General features: G+C 40.5%; 1 protein-coding gene and 1 long non-coding RNA gene across 2 annotated transcripts in view; both read right to left on the bottom strand.

Moving 5' to 3' along the window:
* Window positions 1–1,025, bottom strand: part of LOC141790591 (uncharacterized) — a 63,730-nt gene extending 62,705 nt beyond the window's left edge. Inside the window, exon 1 of the long non-coding RNA XR_012598276.1 lies at window positions 865–1,025. This is a non-coding gene — a long non-coding RNA (uncharacterized LOC141790591). The remainder of the gene's footprint in view (window positions 1–864) is intronic.
* Window positions 1,026–2,936: 1,911 nt separating this feature from the next.
* On the bottom strand, window positions 2,937–17,739 carry zbtb34 (zinc finger and BTB domain containing 34). The gene is made up of 2 exons (XM_074670816.1): window positions 17,493–17,739; window positions 2,937–9,348 (listed from the first exon to the last, which is right to left on the bottom strand). Exons 1-2 carry the CDS (start codon window positions 17,508–17,510, stop codon window positions 7,786–7,788), a joined length of 1,581 nt encoding a protein of 526 aa, XP_074526917.1. The 5' UTR covers window positions 17,511–17,739; the 3' UTR covers window positions 2,937–7,785.
* Window positions 17,740–17,984: the final 245 nt, after the last annotated feature.

The raw sequence follows: 17,984 nt of genomic DNA on the forward strand, positions 1-17,984 counted from the left end.
TGTGACGACCAACCCCAACTGGAATTTCATGTGAGCATCAAGGCAAACAACTGGTTAGCTAACTAATGGCAATCCAAACTACAGCTTTCCCTTCACACTTTTTAAGAGCAACAATTGTTTTCTTATAAACCCATCATTTAAAAGCTGAGAAGAAAAAACAGAGGAGCTGAATATTTATAATTTGACATGAAAAACCCGCTAAGTCCTCTCGCCTCAAGTTCAGCTGTCCTACTTCAGAGAATAGTATGTAGGGGAGCTCTGATCCTGTTAATTATCATACTATAATTTGAGAGACAGCACCCTATGGTGGCGAGATATAATGAGTCTGACAACTCACCCTGGTTTGCCCTACTGTAATAAACTTACACATATGTCACACCGTCAAAATAATGATTTCTGTGCTCTCCCTTCTATGCCAAATCTACATTTCCTAGGAAAAAAAAATAAATAAAAAAGTTGTTTTACTTCACACACTAAAGAAGAAGACGAATTAGGGGCTTTGTAGGAATTATCATGAACACCCATGTGAAACAATACTTATAGTTTTATGAACAATCTGTGCAAGGATATGGCTACTTTAAACACCCCTAAACAATCCAATATCCCTAAAAAACAACAGTGAAAGCACTTTTAATTGTCAATAAATTGTGTGCAGTTGGGATAAACGTCCTGAGTGTGCCAGTTAGCTTAACTGTCAATAGCCTAGCTTTGTAGCACTGGTTTGAGTTTAGCTAGCATTAACAGTCATACTCATGTAGCCGATGCACAGCTGCAGCATTAGCTTTTGAATATCGCCCCCCAGAGGCTTTAAACGACGACAGTAGCGCCAATATGAAGGTATTGATACAAAAGGTGTTAACTTACCTGGGAGCTGTTGTACTTGTTTGCTTTACTGTCATTGTCCATTTGTTAAACAGGCTTTGATTGCACGGAAGCTGTGTGGCCGTTAGTATCGCTCTAAGCACGTACGTTACGTTGGTTTCGTACCAAAAATAAAGAAATTTAAATTTCCTCAAGGAGGGTGTGAGCCTTCTCAAACACAATACTGTGTCCGTGTTTTGTGTAGAGGACATCCTCTCAGCTGCTTTCTTCTTCTTTCTTATTAGCAGCACTTCTCCCCAATCTCCTACAACGTGGCAGTGGCATCTTGTTTTAACAAGCCTTGGCAGTGTCACAGGCCACAGGGTCAAGTATGCACTATTGTCATGTGGGCAAAGAGCTCTTTAATTCTCAGACTCAGAGTGATGGAAGAAGTGTTTGAGTCAGCCCTATTACATAACGCCCAATTATATAGTGGTTTAAATGAACGTTTAAATGCTGTTTTACAAGAACCCCCTACAACAACCACATGGTGACTTTGAGGCTAATGAAAGGAAAGGAAAGAGGATAAGAAGGCTGCAGTGGCAGGATTTAAGGCTTCATGACTGAATGTAACATGAGGAATTGAAGGCAACTTCTATTTTTCTTCTAGTACGTTGAATACAGTCATGTTCTGGCTGCAAGCCAGCCACAGCAAAAGTGATGTGAATCCTGACAGTAACAGTGGATATTAACATATGTGTTAAAATCTATACCTATCAATTATTTACTCAACTCATACTAAACAGGTTTGTGCTTCAGAGTCACAATACATCATACTCATAGAATGCACTTTAAGACCCCATGTGGAAACATAGCTACCCCGGTTTCCTGGCCTTGTATCTTGTGGGGTTTTTTAATGCTCACGTTCCACTGAAAAGTACAATTTAAACTATTATTTTAGTATCACATGTCTGCACAGACCTATAATGCTGTCATTGAAGCAATCATTCAGTTTATTCAAATTTTCAGCAATGCATGATGCTGCCAAGTAATACATTATTCAGTGAGATAATCATTTGCTGAAATATATTTAACAAATGCTGTAGAGGGGTTCCAACACTGGCCAGCGACAAATTTCCTCATGCAGCATGTAAGTAAAGAACTTAGAGGAAATGCAGATGAAGCACATAGTGTAGCAGGCCAATTACGTGGTTTATTGGTCATTTGGCTGCCTCATGGTCCTGCTTTCTGTAAAACCTACATACAGGGGTTCATAACTCTGTGGGGGACTGTTGTACAGCTGTGCCACTTTATGAGCGTATTCCTCTCTCCGGGTGCATTTTTTAACACAGCAGGGACAGACAGAAGCAACAACGCTGTAGAGGATTAGGCAAAGAATTTCTTTGGACATCCAGTGGGAAAAGAAGCCTGTTTGGTGATAAATTACTTTTACTACCAGCTGTTCAAAAGTAATGTAATTCATATAACTTTATACAGCAATATGTTGCAACTGTTACTTTTCTATCTCTGGCTTATTTTCCACAAGTAAGAAACTTAATTTAAAAAAAAAAGAAGTTAAATATGAATGTTAAATGTTAAGACAACACTAGGAAAGCTCTCTTCAAACACCTGGTTTGCTAACTGTTGTTTGACTAAACTTTCAGTAGACTCTTAACTGTTGCCTTGTTGCCTGAGCTGTATTTTTTATTCCCTAGCTCCCTCTGCAGGGTCAAAGCTGTACATACATCAGAGTTTCCTCCACATGTAATCATGTACAGCATCAAAGCACGGATTCCATGCATGCCAAGCACCAAGTTATCAACATGAACTCAATGTATGCAAGTAGAAAAATACTGTACACAACATAACTACAGGGCAGCTGGAATGCATTGATCCAGGTCACTGAGAAGTCATGCACACACTCAAATATACACACAGACACACACACACACAAGGAAATAATCAAAACAAAAACAGAAAAATTTGAGACACAAAAGACAAGTTAGAGCCAAATCAGCGTCTTTATTTTACAAACGCATTTTTCTATTGACTTTTTTTCATATAATAAAAAAGCAATTTACAAGCTTAAGAACCAAAATGAAGCAGCACAGAATGATTATGAGTAAAATATATAATTTGAATAAATATATTTCATTTCATGCTATAAAATAAATTCATAAATGGCAATAGATACAACATCAGCTCTAGCTAGCTTCATTTACTTCATAGTTGTACAAAACAGTAGAGTTCTGAGGTTCACAGTTGGGTTGTGAGGTTGTGTGTAGAGTGGACAAAAACAGGAGTTGGGCATTTCTGCTGTCATGGTTTGGGTTCAGGTTCTCTGGTGCTCCTCGAGCTTCAGCTCTGTGGAAAATATGGGCTCATTGAGACCTTGAGGCAGAATGTTTGGGAACCACTGACTGAGGACTTGTTTCCCCACCTGAAGAGAAGTGCACAATTATACTATGGACATAAGTTTTATGTCCAATGAGACCACTTTTAACACTATAGACCCTGAGTTCTAACTTTGTTTTTTTGCCTTGTCACCAAATACAAATGAGCACGAGACGTCATAGTGCAGAGTTCAGTGAGTTGTAAAAGGAAAAGAAACAACAGTAAGACTGAAAACTTCCCCTTCTGATCCTGAACAACTACAACGACAGTCTCTGTGCCCGAGCAGCTCAAGTAGAACCCTGAACCTGAACATGACGGCAGATTACCCACTCCCAAACAGTGGCTTAACAGCCCAAAATCCCTTTCATTCTTTGACACAGCTGGAGGTGCAGCTCTGAACAGTGCCACTGAGTTGGGTGACTGAACCATATGCTCAGTTCTTGTGTTGCAGTTTACTGAAACCACTGGTTTTTTGATTAGCTTAGCAACAACTCTTCTTCTTTTGAGTATAACTTCCTGAAGAGGAAGTCAACCTGTCCAAAGTTTCAGAAAAATATAAAAAAAAGAAAAAAAAAAATCAATATCAAATTGTCTTGGTCTTACTTCAATTCAATAGCTCCCTGACATTCAGTTTGTTTGATGTACGACAGGCCAATATTTCAATAGGCTTGATGATCCCAATACACCGCTTTTAAAAAGGTTATTGCTTTTTTATAATACACAGTGGACAGAAACTGACAGAAAAGCTATGGAAGACTTAAGATTTTTCTAAGCCTGTATCAGTGTTTGTAAACTACCTGAAAGTGAGTTTATTATAAAAAGAATAGGACGAGCTGCAATTTCAAAAAAGTAGTCTGACAGCCTTCCCTGTAAACACTTCCTTTTGATTACTTGTGGCCCGCAATGCATCTCCTGTTCCTCTCTGAGGTGTGGAACTAAGAGTAGACAAAGAGTCAAGGTGAGTGAGTGTGTGTGTGTGTGTACATGTGTGTCAAGTTCAGTTGGTTCTGTAATTGTGTACTATCACATATGTAACTATAGTACATAAAAAGCATTTAAACAATTCCCCCTCCATTAAGCTATGATGATGATGATTACATGGACTTGTTTACTCATGTTAAAAAAATCAGTTTACTCTAAAAGCACCATTTAAGGGGAAAAGGTCCCTAAAGAAGTGACGGAGGCCATTATAGCTGAGTCCCTTAGGGTAACATCTGATACAAACTTAAGTTCCTGGATGGAATTAATTCAACTATCAATGACAAGTTGTAAGTGCACAATTGATGACACAAGTACATGAAAACTCAAGTTGAAAACGACCTGTTGGCAATTTTATACAATTTTGTGGTTGAGCAACGTGCAATTAAGCTACAGTATATGAGGATAAGCTTTTTTCCCCTCTCCACAAAACTTAAGTTTCTTTTCTGCTAAAAATCCACTCAGCTCTTCCCTCTGATGCTCCGGGAGAACAGAGAGAAGCTGTGAGTTTGTGTTTCTCATGCACCTCCTCTCATTTAAATGCGTAAAACTACAGTACATTGCTAAGATTGTCCTCAGTAGTTGGAGAGGAGGGATACAGTATAGTCTCTGAACACGGGGCAATGGCTTTCAGGGAACAAGTCTGCCTCATTTGATTGTAATCAATTGCTACAAAGTGGTTAAAAGTTGAAACCAATCGTCTGCCTCGGAGCAGAGCAACTAATCTAATGTAAAGAAGCACGAAAGGGGGCAGGACTTGAGCTAGAAAAACTACAAATGGACACAAACAACATGATTTAGTTTCTAATCATTCTTGGCATCACTTTTAAAACAAATCCTGTGGCCATATTTAATTAAAACCTTTATATTCAATCCAATAAAAAAGAAAGAGGCACAGGAATCTAAGTGCCAGATTCTAAATATAAAGCTTGTGGCAAGGCACTAAGTCAAAGATGCCACTTTTTGTTAAGTTTCTCTTTTTTGATTACATTGGCTTTTAACAATTACAATACCTATTGCACAACTTTTATATTGTCAGCTTTTGTATGGCTTAATATATGGTTCTATTAATGACTTTACTGCTTATGTCTTCGAAGCAATTCAAATGTTATACAAGTGATTGTTACTAGCTGGGAAGCATACATTCCTTGAAATAGCAATGAAATAGTCCTACATTTAATTAGGAACCTAATCTTCTTGATGAGCATTCAATACAGTCAGTATCTACTGCTAAAAATCACCCATGAGTCTTTGGTGTGAACTCTTGGCACAAAATTGAAGTAGCTGTTTGTACCCATTACTCAGAAAGCATTACTAATAATCATGCAAAAAAGGTGGTATGCTTTCCTCCTCGTTCTCTCATCATAGTCAGACCCAAATGAGCTCGCACTGATTTTGTTGAGGTCAGATCAGCTGTCAAACCTGCACTTCAGGCTATCGGCTGACAGAAATGAACATGACATAGTAAACATTCATCTAAAAAGTTACTGAAGAGGTCGACAGACTGTGTGGTTGTGGCAACTGAAGTTTAGTGATAAATCCTTGCGTACAAAAATAACAAAAAGCTAGCTATACTGATCTTTGCAAAACTCCGCTAAAGTTTGGTTAGCTATCTTAACTGTCAAAGAGTGAAGACGTTGACCGCACATTCAGTGGAATATAAAGACTGCTGTCTTGATGTAGCCTTGGAAATAAGCAACAAGAAATTATGTTTTCCCGCACACAAAGTAAAAAATCATATCAAAACTGTGAGATAATCAAACTAAGATCATTGACAGAAAAATCAGCATGAACCAGATGAGACGAATCTGGCTTTCATGTTTTTAACGTGAATGCAGATTCTTGAAAATCACAATGGAAATTAAACCAAGTCTCTATATATATATATACTAACAAAACCCCCACCCCTGATCCCCATGGTTCAAACAGTACAGAGAAAATGATATTGCCATACTTAGGCCATGTAGACAATAGTATTCATGTGGCTGCAGAGTTTCATCAAAGTCCATATCATCTTTACTCTGAGGAAAAATTAATTCTTTCAAGCAAGTCAGACCTTGACACTGGTGCTGCTGCACCAGAATTAAGACACAAATCAGCACATTTTATTCATCAGGTCAGCACCCAAGATCCCAACCACTAGCTCTGCAAAGTGCATCAATACTTTGGATCGCCAGCTACTATGAACAATATCTACCTTAGCCTTCATCCAGCTATAACATGTCCTTGTCACTACCATTAAAGTAGGACTGACAAACAAGGAAAACGCGTTCCACAAATGCATCTGACCCCAGAACGACACAGAGATCTAAGATCACAGATCAGTGTCCTCTCATTAAAGGGCAGGACAGACTGAAAGAAAAGAAACAAACTAAAACCTCTGTCAAATGATGGAAGAAAAACCATGTCAGAATGGCTGAGATTCCTTTGTTCTTTCTGTTTGCATATTATTCGGACTTGTATCATAAAAGATTTGTGTGAACAGATCTAAGGCTGTCCTTGCTGTGCTGAGTTTTCAATGAGTTCTCTTGTCTCTGTTAGACACTTTACACAAACCTAAAAGCCTACCGCAGGACAGAAAAGATGACTTACACAAACAATCAATCAGAGCACAGAGGAATAAAAATGACTTCACTGAATGGACGAAATACACCCATCACATGGATGACAGCATCTAAACCACGCATTGGCCAACAGCTTGAGATCTCCGGAAGTGAAGAGAAATAGAAAGTGTTTTCCAGAACAAAACGTTCTTCAACGAAAAACTGAATCTTGTGAGTGACCAGGGGTATTTTCTTACTCTATCCTTTCCATAAAAACAGACATAAAGAAAGCGAGCAAATTTAATGCACTCCTAACATAGCACCTTCTTAATCTACATTTTAACCTGGCTGACCATGAAACATTTGACAAGGACTTTGTCCCTAATCCATACAATCAGCAAGGAATATTTCCCCTAAGTATCAAGGCTTTGTGTTGAGAGAATAACCTTTACATGGTTTGGCAATAAGATACTATACAAACAACCTAAAACGGATTTTAAACGGTGAACACTTCTGTGCCTGGTAGGTTCTTGGCTATGAGGTAGAACCTGGTGAGTTTCATTGAAGATAAAATACTGTCTGTTATGAGTATGTAGTTGCATCATGAGGTATTGAACGGATATGTCACACGAAGCTTTGCACTGGCAGAAAAATCATTCCTTGTGAGTAAGTGACCTCCTGTGGCCACATGTGCAAAAACAGGTCAGGTAAAAAGGTGATATGACGAGCATCTTACCAGAGCTTTCACATTATCAATTATTGCAACATGCCTATATAACTCTGTAAATATGTTTTAAAAAACATGAAGAGATAAAAAGAGAAATCAAGCAGGGGGTCTTGATTATTAGGACCTCCTTAAAAATAGTAAGTTGTTACTCCCTTTGCTCGAAAGAATCAAATTTCTATAAAGCACCCATTTTCTCTCTGCATTCAACATCTAACTTTCACAAATCGACAGAAACCCTTGAAGAAATATCTATAGTGGAGGGAGCTGATTCAAAAAGAAAAAAGTCCTTTAAGTTGAGTTAAAATAAACATTTCTTAAAGCTTCCTAAACCTGAAGCAGGACCTAAAAATCACATCTTGATGCTTGCGCTTCCTCTGGACTGCATTTTGAACTCTCCTCCAGATCATTGGCTGGTGCCTCTTCTGCATATTGAGCCTCAAAGGCCATCCCCTCAGATGTATCCTCTTGGTCCTTCTGACCTGAGCTTCCCTCCGTCCTCTCCGGAGAGTCCATGTTGTTACTACCATCTGATGCTCTCATGTGCTTCTTCCTCAGGTGCTGGTTAAGGGTGCCCTGAAACGGGAAGCATTTGCCACAGATCTGACAATGGAAAGGCTTGTTGTCCGTGTGGCCACGGATGTGGTACTCCAGCTGGTCTTTCCTCGTGTACTTTTTGCCACAGAACTTGCAAACAAACGGGGTGATTCCCATGTGCAGACGCATGTGGCGATCCAGGCTCCCCTTCTGATTGAAGGTCTTTCCACAGTAGATGCAAATGAGTCTCTCATTATAAGGATACCACTGGCTCCGCAGGCTTCGCTCTCGCACATCATTCTCCAACCCTGGAGCTCCCGCTGCTGACTCGCCGTCTTCAGAGACTGGTTTGATATGGCTCAGCACTGATGCTGGGATGGCCAGGGGGCGCTTTGCCCTGGCTCGCCCACCTCTATAGCCACTGAGGATGGAGCGGGAAGGACTGGAGCTGCTAAGGTTGACAAAGCACGGGGAGGTCAGCCCTGAGTAGGAATAGGTAGCAGACTGGATGACGGGACCGTAAGAACCCACACTAACAGCAACTACCTGTTCTCCATCCACCAGCTCAGTGTGGTATCCATCATCACCAGCTGACGAACTATCCGAGTAGGTAGGCCTATCCGTCTTCTCTATCTTTACGTGCACATCCGTTACCTGCCCATCTTTGCCAATAAGTTCCACTTGCTCAATTTCTCCCTCCATGGGGGTATCATGCTCCGAAACGCCATCACTGCTGCCTCTGTCTGACTGGCCCTCTTCCTGCTGCTGGCGCCGCCTGCCCAGTCCTTTTCCTGCCAGCTCGAAGCGTGCTTCATGTGCTGCCTGACTCTGGCGGGAGTAGTAAGGGGGGGAGATCTGGGTAGGGTTCACAAAGAGGTTGTTGTCATTGACACCATTGTGGCTGACCTGCGAGTCGTCCTTACCCGGGCTGCAGACGGTAACTGGTATACTGATCTTGGAGTGGATGCTCTCCAGGATCTGGGTACACTTGTCAATGATGGTCTGCATCTGCAGGAAGCTTGCAGCAGTGAGGAAACTGATGATATCCTTGAGCTGCAGGGACATATGACCTGTGTAGCAGAAAGCCAGAAGCTGCTCAAACACCTCAGGGCTTTTGATGACTGAGATGGAAAGGCCACTCATGGTGCTGAGGGCAGTGTGGTCACGAAAGTATGGTGAACTCGCTGCCAGCACAGCCTTGTGGGCTCGAAACGGCTGGCCCTGGATGTGAACGATGATGTCACACAGCTTTCCTTGCAGCCGCAGCTCATTGAGCTGGGTCAGGACAGTGTTGCTGAACTCCGGCACATCGAACTCGATGTAGCTGCCGTCGTCCATTTCTTGGATATGTTTCTCCAGTTTTTCGGCGGCCTAAGGTGAGGAGAAAAGAGAAAAACATTACGTTATGAAAATTTGAATTGTCCCACATAGTTTTAATAGAAAACAGCACAAACTTTGGTTGAACCAGTTTCAGTTGGAACAAGACCTTACTGATGCTTTGCAGCAAAAAGGGTTTATTAAGATAACCTTTGAGATGTTAATAAGCAGCATCGTCCATCTTTTTCTTTATATGATTCAAATGCTGAAAATAACAATTCATTTACCAAGACAGACCTAAACAAATTGTTTCAACTTATACCTGAGGATTAATAGAATAGAATAGAACTTAATTTGTCTTTGCAACACAGTACAACGAAATTGTATCTGTGTTATTCAACACTGCTTTGTTATTGACCCTCAAAGTCTAGTTTATTCTACTGCATCTACTCTACAGTGTAACACTGGTTGTTCAGGTTTATATGGCCTTGTACGTAGCAGGAAGTCTACACACAAAGCCAGACAGGTGCCCTGGAAAATGTAACAACTAAACAAAACGATGTACTGCAGTCCCAGTGTAGCATGGAGCAGCATCACAATTTCCTGCACTTACAACATTTCAGCTAAAGCACCCTTCACTGATTCAAGGGCACTATACATTCTATGTTCTCTGATGTCTCCTCTCTTTTCTTTTCTTTTCTTTTCTTGCAAGAACTGCAGCATGATTAACTGCTGCTTAATATCTCTCAGCTCCAACTCAAACATAACACACTCAGATGAACAACTGCACGACCAAAAGCAAGAGGAGAAATTAGCAAAACAGGAACAACAAATATAAACTGAGAAATCATGCTGCATACCTGTTTCACCAAGTAGAGTAAGGCAGACACTTAAACACACAAATATATAACGCCCGAAATGGTGTGACTATAGCATCATTATGACACAGTCGACACAGCCTCAACTAATGTTACTTTGGTATTTGATAAAAGCAGGCACAGCTTTTATATGGAAGAATTTATTAAGGAGAGAACATGAAAGCAAGAGGATGGATGAATAGAAGAGGATCAAAGGGGTGGGGGTGAGCAGAGCAGTTCTTTTCGTTACAACCTCTCCCGGGGTCTGGGAAGATAAGAATTGTGAGTCTCTTTGATTAGACATTTGGTGTCTTTCACACATCTATGGCAAACCAATTGCAAATCCCAAGGACTCACCCATCCCAGTTAATTGGGAGGTGAGAGAAGATTCACTGCCTGTCCATCTTTGGTTTGGATAAAGACCATCTGGTCCTTCCATTCTGGCTCAGGTCAATAAGCCACATCATACCAAGATCAGGCATATCCTGTCTTCTCAAGATTGTTAGTAGTAAAAATGGGCAAAAAGACAGGATGTTATAGACAAACCCCTCATCCTGCTGGGACCAGGTTGGTGCCGTGCTATAGTAAAGAAAGGCTTCATACTCACATTGTTTTTAGGTTTTCAAAAACATCTACAACATGAAAATGCATAAATGGATGAAAACTTTTTCATAGGCATACTGGGCCAGTTGGTGGCAATAACAAGTAATCAAACCAGCACAACTGTAGAACTCCATGTGCATGCCCAATGAGCAACTTCTCCGGCTAGCAACATTTATTAACAATATCGAATAGTAGAATTTACAAACTATTACAAATAAGGAAATGTTTAACAGGGTTTCTATTAGGGGTGTAAATCACCAGTTTCATGAGGATACGATACAGTATCGATTCTTTGGATAATGACATGATATTTGCTGATATCACAAAGTCTGTCACGATACGATACGATACGATACGATACGATACGATACGATACGATACGATTCAGGAGCCTTCGATCTATTTAAGACAATATTATGTCCTCACTGAACACAATCAGCAACATTTTACCTGAGGCAAGAAAGAAATACAAAACAATTATGATAGTTTTATTACTGAAATGTGGAACGACCTTTGGGTATGACAGTTTGTAGGGGATTATAGCCATCTGTATGATCTATTATGTTTTAAAATTAAAACTGGTTAAATTCAGGTAAGGTGCTTTTTTGCCCCCACAATTACCTTATGGGTTTTACTGTTATACTGTAATGTTTGATTATTATATCAAGTAATGATGCAACACTATAATTAAAAATTACTGATTACATAAACTTTATTATTGACCTCAAATATTTGACCATTTTCTATCAAACCAAAAATGTGAAGCATTGATTTTAATTAAACCCAAATATTTCTATTGTTCAAAATTAGAACTATCAACTTAACTAACTTAACATTGATAGTTTTTTTTTTTTTTTATGTGATGCTGATAACCACAGTTTGTATGTCAGTGTGATCAGACTTTGTTTCACTGTGTAATAGTCGATGTGGAGTAAAAATGACACGAAGCTCTCACCGTTTTACTTTTTAACTTTATGAAATTTCATGAATCAGTGCGCTACAAAATCAAATTATGAGATAACTCACTGCAGTCGTGTGATGATGCACTCCTGTCATGTGTGCAGCCTGCATCATCTGCAGTCAGGTCCACCGTATCTTACCTGGATACAGGAGAGCTATTTTATGATTGGCTGATATGTCTGGCTCCCTTTTAGCTCTGCGATGCTAACAGCGTCTTGCTATACGTTCGCCTACAGCTATGCCTGTCACGATAATCAATAAATCAATTTACCAAATTCCTCCTCTCTTTCGACCAAAGAGGCTGAATGAGAAGATGGCTCACTACATCTATCTTTCCTAACATCAGGGTGCATAGGTTCTATAGCGGATTTAGTGGATTCATAGCGGAGTGAGCATCTGTCAAAAATGCGATCTTTGGGTCGCAGCCGTTAGTACTTGGGCTGCTCGCACGTACACATGGAGAGAGCTGAAGCGAGGGTCCTGAGGGGTAAGGAGGAAACGCACGCTAATATGAGTGATGGCCCGAAAGATACAGTTCTTAAGCCGCCTGCCACAGTCCCAGTGTGGGAATATATTTTGTTTTTCATCAGAATGAACAAAGTGTGAGCTCATGAACACCAACGAGCTGATATATCGCATTTGTTTGAAAATAGTGGCGACGAAGAAGAAGAGGGAGGTGCAGCGGAGCCTTGCTCTTTGACAATCCGCTCTTACTGAGGCTTTTGGTCAGCAAAGTAAATAGAAATAAAAGCGCCAAATGGTGGGCGCTCAAAGACAGCTACATTGCCCAAGAAATGCAGCCCTTCAATACGGTTGAAAGCCAGAAATGTTAAAAATGTTTGACAGACAGTACGGATTGACTGGGAAAAAGTACATGTTACAAACAATTCAGGAACTGTATAAACCCCCTTTTATTTAGGCCATATTTTTTATTGTTGTTGTTTTTTTGGAGTTTTGTTTTTTCTTCAGAGACAGGGTCTATGTTTTATTGTTTTTAATTAGTATTAATTATTTTTATTGACATGTATTTTTTTCTAAAAGAGTCCATTTCACTTTCATTGTATTTTTTTCTCTTTCTTGTTTGTTAAATTTATTATATTTTTTGTTTAATTTATTTTATTTAAAAGATCCTGACCTTTTAATTACAGTTAAATACTATTAAGAAATTAAAGTTCTTGCTTTTGATATGGTGTACTCACTTTATTATCCCATTTATCATAATTACATCAATGAAAAAAATGAGAAAAAAATCAAAATAATATTGACAATAATACATAAGACAATAATATTGTTTATCGGCAATAATATTTTGGAAAATTATCGTCTAGCAAAATTTGTTATCGTGACAGGCCTATGCTTCGTAAACAGATTCACATTGACATAGGTGGGCCATGTGTGAGTGTGATACCTGCTTAAGTCTGGTTCATATTGGAGTAGTGTGACTGCTGAAAGTACTCTTCAAGGGGGAAACGGTGGTGGGGGGTCGTGTTTGAGTAAAGCACAGTTTCGCACAGTTTTGATGGCCAGTGTGACCACACCCTTAGTTGTTTGAACCTCGGGGTGTAAGACTCTGTCTCCCTGGAGTTTACTAACAGCATATGAGCCTGCTCTGCATTGTACTGCTATAGAGAATATGATAGAGAGAAAAACTCATTCCGTGTTGATTTTGTAATCAAGACAATTTCAAGCAATTGTTGGTTCACATTTCCAAATGATGCTTTAAATACGCACCACTAATTTGGAATACATACAGGATTTTTTTTTACAGTGTCCGGGATTGTTTTGTGGTCTTGTATCATTTGAAACATTTAGCTGTTATCAGATCCTCCTACAGAAATTGCAACATGAGGACAATGCCATGCAAGCATTAAGTTTGTTAGTCACATTCATACGGTTATTTATTCATCTGTAACCCTCACTGCAGAACAGGATCAGCATAGAGCGTAAGAATTAATGAAACAATAGTGACAGACTGAACACAACGTACCAGCACACACACACACAGTGTCTGTCGTGAGGCGTAACAGCCATATAGGGGAAACCATATAGGTATACATGCAGGGTTTGGCACAGAAAGAAGAAAATCTGGTTCTGCTTGGGAAACAAGCATGCACCGAGCTGTCTGGAGGGTCTGAAAGGCTTCTTCCATGTATATGAATAAATGCACATCGGCATAGGCATCGACAGAAACATCTTTGTAACCGTCTGATTGCTGTTGATGCTAGAAGATTTTCTCATTGGTACAATTTGTGCCAATGAGCTCAACTGACAACTGCCTCTCCCTGCATTCAGACGTCTCAGAGCAGGAGAGCCAGAACATTTAAGACTTGGCTGAAACTTATTTTGGAAAAATAACAGATCAGTTACCCTCATGGAGAGCACTGTTCCACAACGAATAGTGCACTGCCCTTAGACAGTAGTATACTGGCTGTACTGGTTGATAAAATAATCAGATATTAAATTTTATTCTTGGCGGATTCACATGTGGCACATAACAGGAGACTGCAACTGTAAAACTAACCTACCTTCTGTGTAATTCTGTGTTTGTGAAGGAAGCAGCCATGTTGCAAAACCTGGCTGTGTGTCCAAACTTGAGCTTAACTCTCCTCCCCCCCTTACCCCATCTGCCCTTCTCCCATCTCCCCTACTGCACTCCCTCCTCCTCCCTTCTCCCCCTCACTCCAAACCCCCTTGCTATCAATTCAGCATGATGTTCTGTGCTTTGGGTCCCTGTCAGCACTTTGGGAACGTAAACACTTTCTCCAGTCGCCAAGGCTTGCCAAGACACCTGTCCAAGAAACCATATGCTCTCATCTTGGCACAGAAGAAGGAAAGATGTAGCAATACACAGCAGCCGTAATCACAAAAAGGTGTACGTTATTTCAACTTGCCCATTACCAGCACTCAAATGCAACATGTTCATACTCTAAACCATATTAGCGATGGCTGCCAACTCCATGCTTCCTAAACGGGGCCAAGTTGAAGCGAAGCCAAAGAATGCATGCTCGGTAGCTGAGATGCTCATGCTGGGCGAGGGTCACATGCTCGGCTCACGTGGGAAAAACTGAAAATGTTTAAACTCGGCTCAAAAAATTCCATCTGTGGCTCATGTACATTGCCTGGCAATAAACCCATACGACACAGCTGCTTCGTGTAAGTCATTTTAAAGGATACTTAGAATATAGAGATATTCTTGCTGACCATAGGGTCAGCATAACTCTGACAGTAAGACATCACCTGAAGCCTGAAAGTCTTTACCATGTTGATCAGAGGAAAAAAAACATTAGGAGGAAAATTCAAAGTCAGCAGGCAAGCACTGAATGTTTTCTTCAACATCAGCAGCATTTCACCAACTGAGAAAAACAGCTTGTGGGGCAGAGCAGACCCAGAGCAGAATTGCTTAACATACACAGGGTGGGAGAGCAATTTCATACATAAATGAAAACCAAAAAATATGCTCTACAGTCGAAGCCATTGTGTGAGGACTACGGTCGGTTTTGGAATATGGTTTGTGGAAACTGTTGGGGTTTAGTGGGAGCTCACTGTGAAGGGCTAAAATACTGTATCTTTAGCCTTTGGGTGTGTTCTTGTAGCCGATAACTGGAAACAAGAAAATGCTCATCTTTCATTTCAGCCAACTCATGTGATTATCAGATGAACAGCAGCGGCAGATTAAAAACATTTGAGCCCTTCTTGTCATTTTTTAACTATTTCAAGTGACCAGTCTCAAACTTTATTCAATTTTTAAAATAAACCATCAAAATAATACAATTACCCAGCATTGTACTGTGCAGCAAAGGACATGGGTATGATCACACACTCACTCCTTCCTGAAGTTGCTTAAGGCTAAGAAAGACTGCACAAAGGAACCGTAGGGGTATGATTCAGAATTTCAATGCAGAGAAAAAGCCCTTCTCGTTCAAACATCTATACTCACTGCTAGCAAGGACTGACAGACTCAGGGGAGGCAGCTAGTTGAGAAGTTGATTAATTCAGCTCATCTCACATACGGCAAAAACAGAACTATTAATGACCAGCCGAGATCATCAAGGACACACTGTCCATTCACCCCAAGACAACCAGATCCTATTCCATTGTTTTGGCTGTTATCTGACAAAATGTCCTCAAAACTGGATTTTATTCCTACCTAATGGTCAGATGTTAAAGAATTCAACCCAGGCAGCTGCTATTCGTAACTGATGTGCATGAAAGAACAACAGTAAATGACGATTTCATTTGTGGTGTAACAAATAATTTATACCACAGTCAACCAGTTGGTCTGTGAAACTCATCATGGAGGGTCATGCTTAACATAAGAAGGGTCTGGTGCCTGTTTTTGATGAAAAAAAATATAAACACTATTTATTTAATTAATTTCCAGATTTTCACGACAGACCTCGCTAAACTCAGACATTACTTTATGTGGCAGGCATCGCTATGCCTTGCACTGCACAATCACTAATTCCAGCTGGCAGTTAAAACCAATTCAATTTTACTGCTTATCCCAAACAGAAACGGGCAATAAGAAATGGGGTCGACTGGGTGCAAAGTCATAATGCCTGCTCATGCAAAAGTCGTAATTGGTTTTGGCTCTACTCTGTTCTGACATGCCCTGTAGTTCTACCATTTAGACAAGTCTCTGGTGCTATTGTGTAGAAACAGGGCACATTATTGGTCTCACACTGGATATTGGAACATTGTGAATAAATCTGTGTCACAGAAATATAAGTAAACATCCCTAGGTGACTCAGGTGAACCCAGCTGTACAGAATAACTTGACATATCCCTTTGTGCCTGCACTTTGTACCTCTTTGGTATATCATTATTTTACAGCTACAGCAGTCGTAACTAAGGGCATTGCTAGTTCCTTTCATTTTACAGATGCCGCGGGGTTATACTCAGGTTCAGTTTTCAAAAATATTAAATATAAACGGGCAATATGGTGTTTAATTCACAATAGTTAAGTGCGGCAGCTGACACTCGAGACACTATGCCTTATTAAAAGTTACGCGTATGTATATGTGTCATTGGACGTTAGCATGTACTGTTGATACCGCCATACATGCACACCGTGTTGATATGTTGGGGAGTTACCGCGCTGTGTACCAAACTTTATTCCTACCCATCCTGTCAGTAGTTTCTTAGCTACCAATGTGAAGGACTAGCTACTGGTAATGCCATTGTTAGCTTTGGCCAGCCGTCACGTACACCAGTCTGGGAGTTAATCGTATCCTCCATGTCCCATATGTACAGTCACTTTGAGACAGACTAACGTTGGAGACAATAAAGCATCGACTGACAGGGCCGAAACACCCAACTGCTCTGCAGCAGACGAGCACTGGCTAGCTAGCTTGCTGTGTTAGCTACAGTACAGTCGGTAGATTTTTCGGGGAAATAGGAGTTACTTTCCCGCTGACCGTCTGCTTCCACCTAGGGTGGATAGTTTCACGTTATGGTCACCCTTTATTTGACAACACACACGCTTGTCAGCATTGGGTGTCACTGCGGTTAAGTTAGAGCGTCGAGCGCGAGTTCAAACTATGTCGACTGACATATGAAGTTGCCTCAATGCTAGCTCAAATGCTCACAGTTAGCACTAGCCTGGCTAACATCAACCTGATATCGTCTGTGTAGTGGCTAGTGCTAGTTAGCATCTAGCCGTTAGCGTACAGTCGGCAGATTCCACCATTACTTTTAACGCCAGATCAACGACGCGCCCTAAATACGGGCGCACACTTATCACAGGATCATCACAAACACAGATTTCACCGAACTTACCTCTTTGCAAATTAACATTGGGTGCTGTCCATTCCCCTCAGTCGTTCGCTAACACTACAGCCAGGCCTCCCCCCCTCTCCAGTCCAGATGTGTCAGACAGTTGCTGCTGCAATTTTGCATCAACAGGAAGTGTTCTTTTGGCTCTTTGCATTCATTCTATCAGTGTGTTTTGCAGCAGCCCCTCCCTTGCTCATGTCAGTTGTGTACAGAGACATCATGTTCTTATAATACGACATAATGGAGGACATAAAGATACATGCGCAAACGTAAATGTTAAGTATCCTGCTGTCGTCTCCGGATTGTTTGCTCCTGACAACGTGGCTTTACTCGTACTAATTTAGAGACTTCATACAGGTCATGGATCAGTTTCATTTGCCTAAACTTCATATCACTCCTTTAAGATTGAAAAGTGTTATTTGTATTTTTATAGCTCTCAGTTGTTGTAGATAACCCACTTATTATAACACCGTGGATTCTTAAGGATTATCTGAT

The sequence above is a fragment of the Halichoeres trimaculatus genome, unplaced genomic scaffold, assembly GCF_033239565.1.
Source record: "Halichoeres trimaculatus isolate MK-OKI-2021-1 unplaced genomic scaffold, fHalTri1.1 fHalTri1_scaffold_5, whole genome shotgun sequence".
NCBI lineage: Eukaryota > Metazoa > Chordata > Actinopteri > Labriformes > Labridae > Halichoeres > Halichoeres trimaculatus.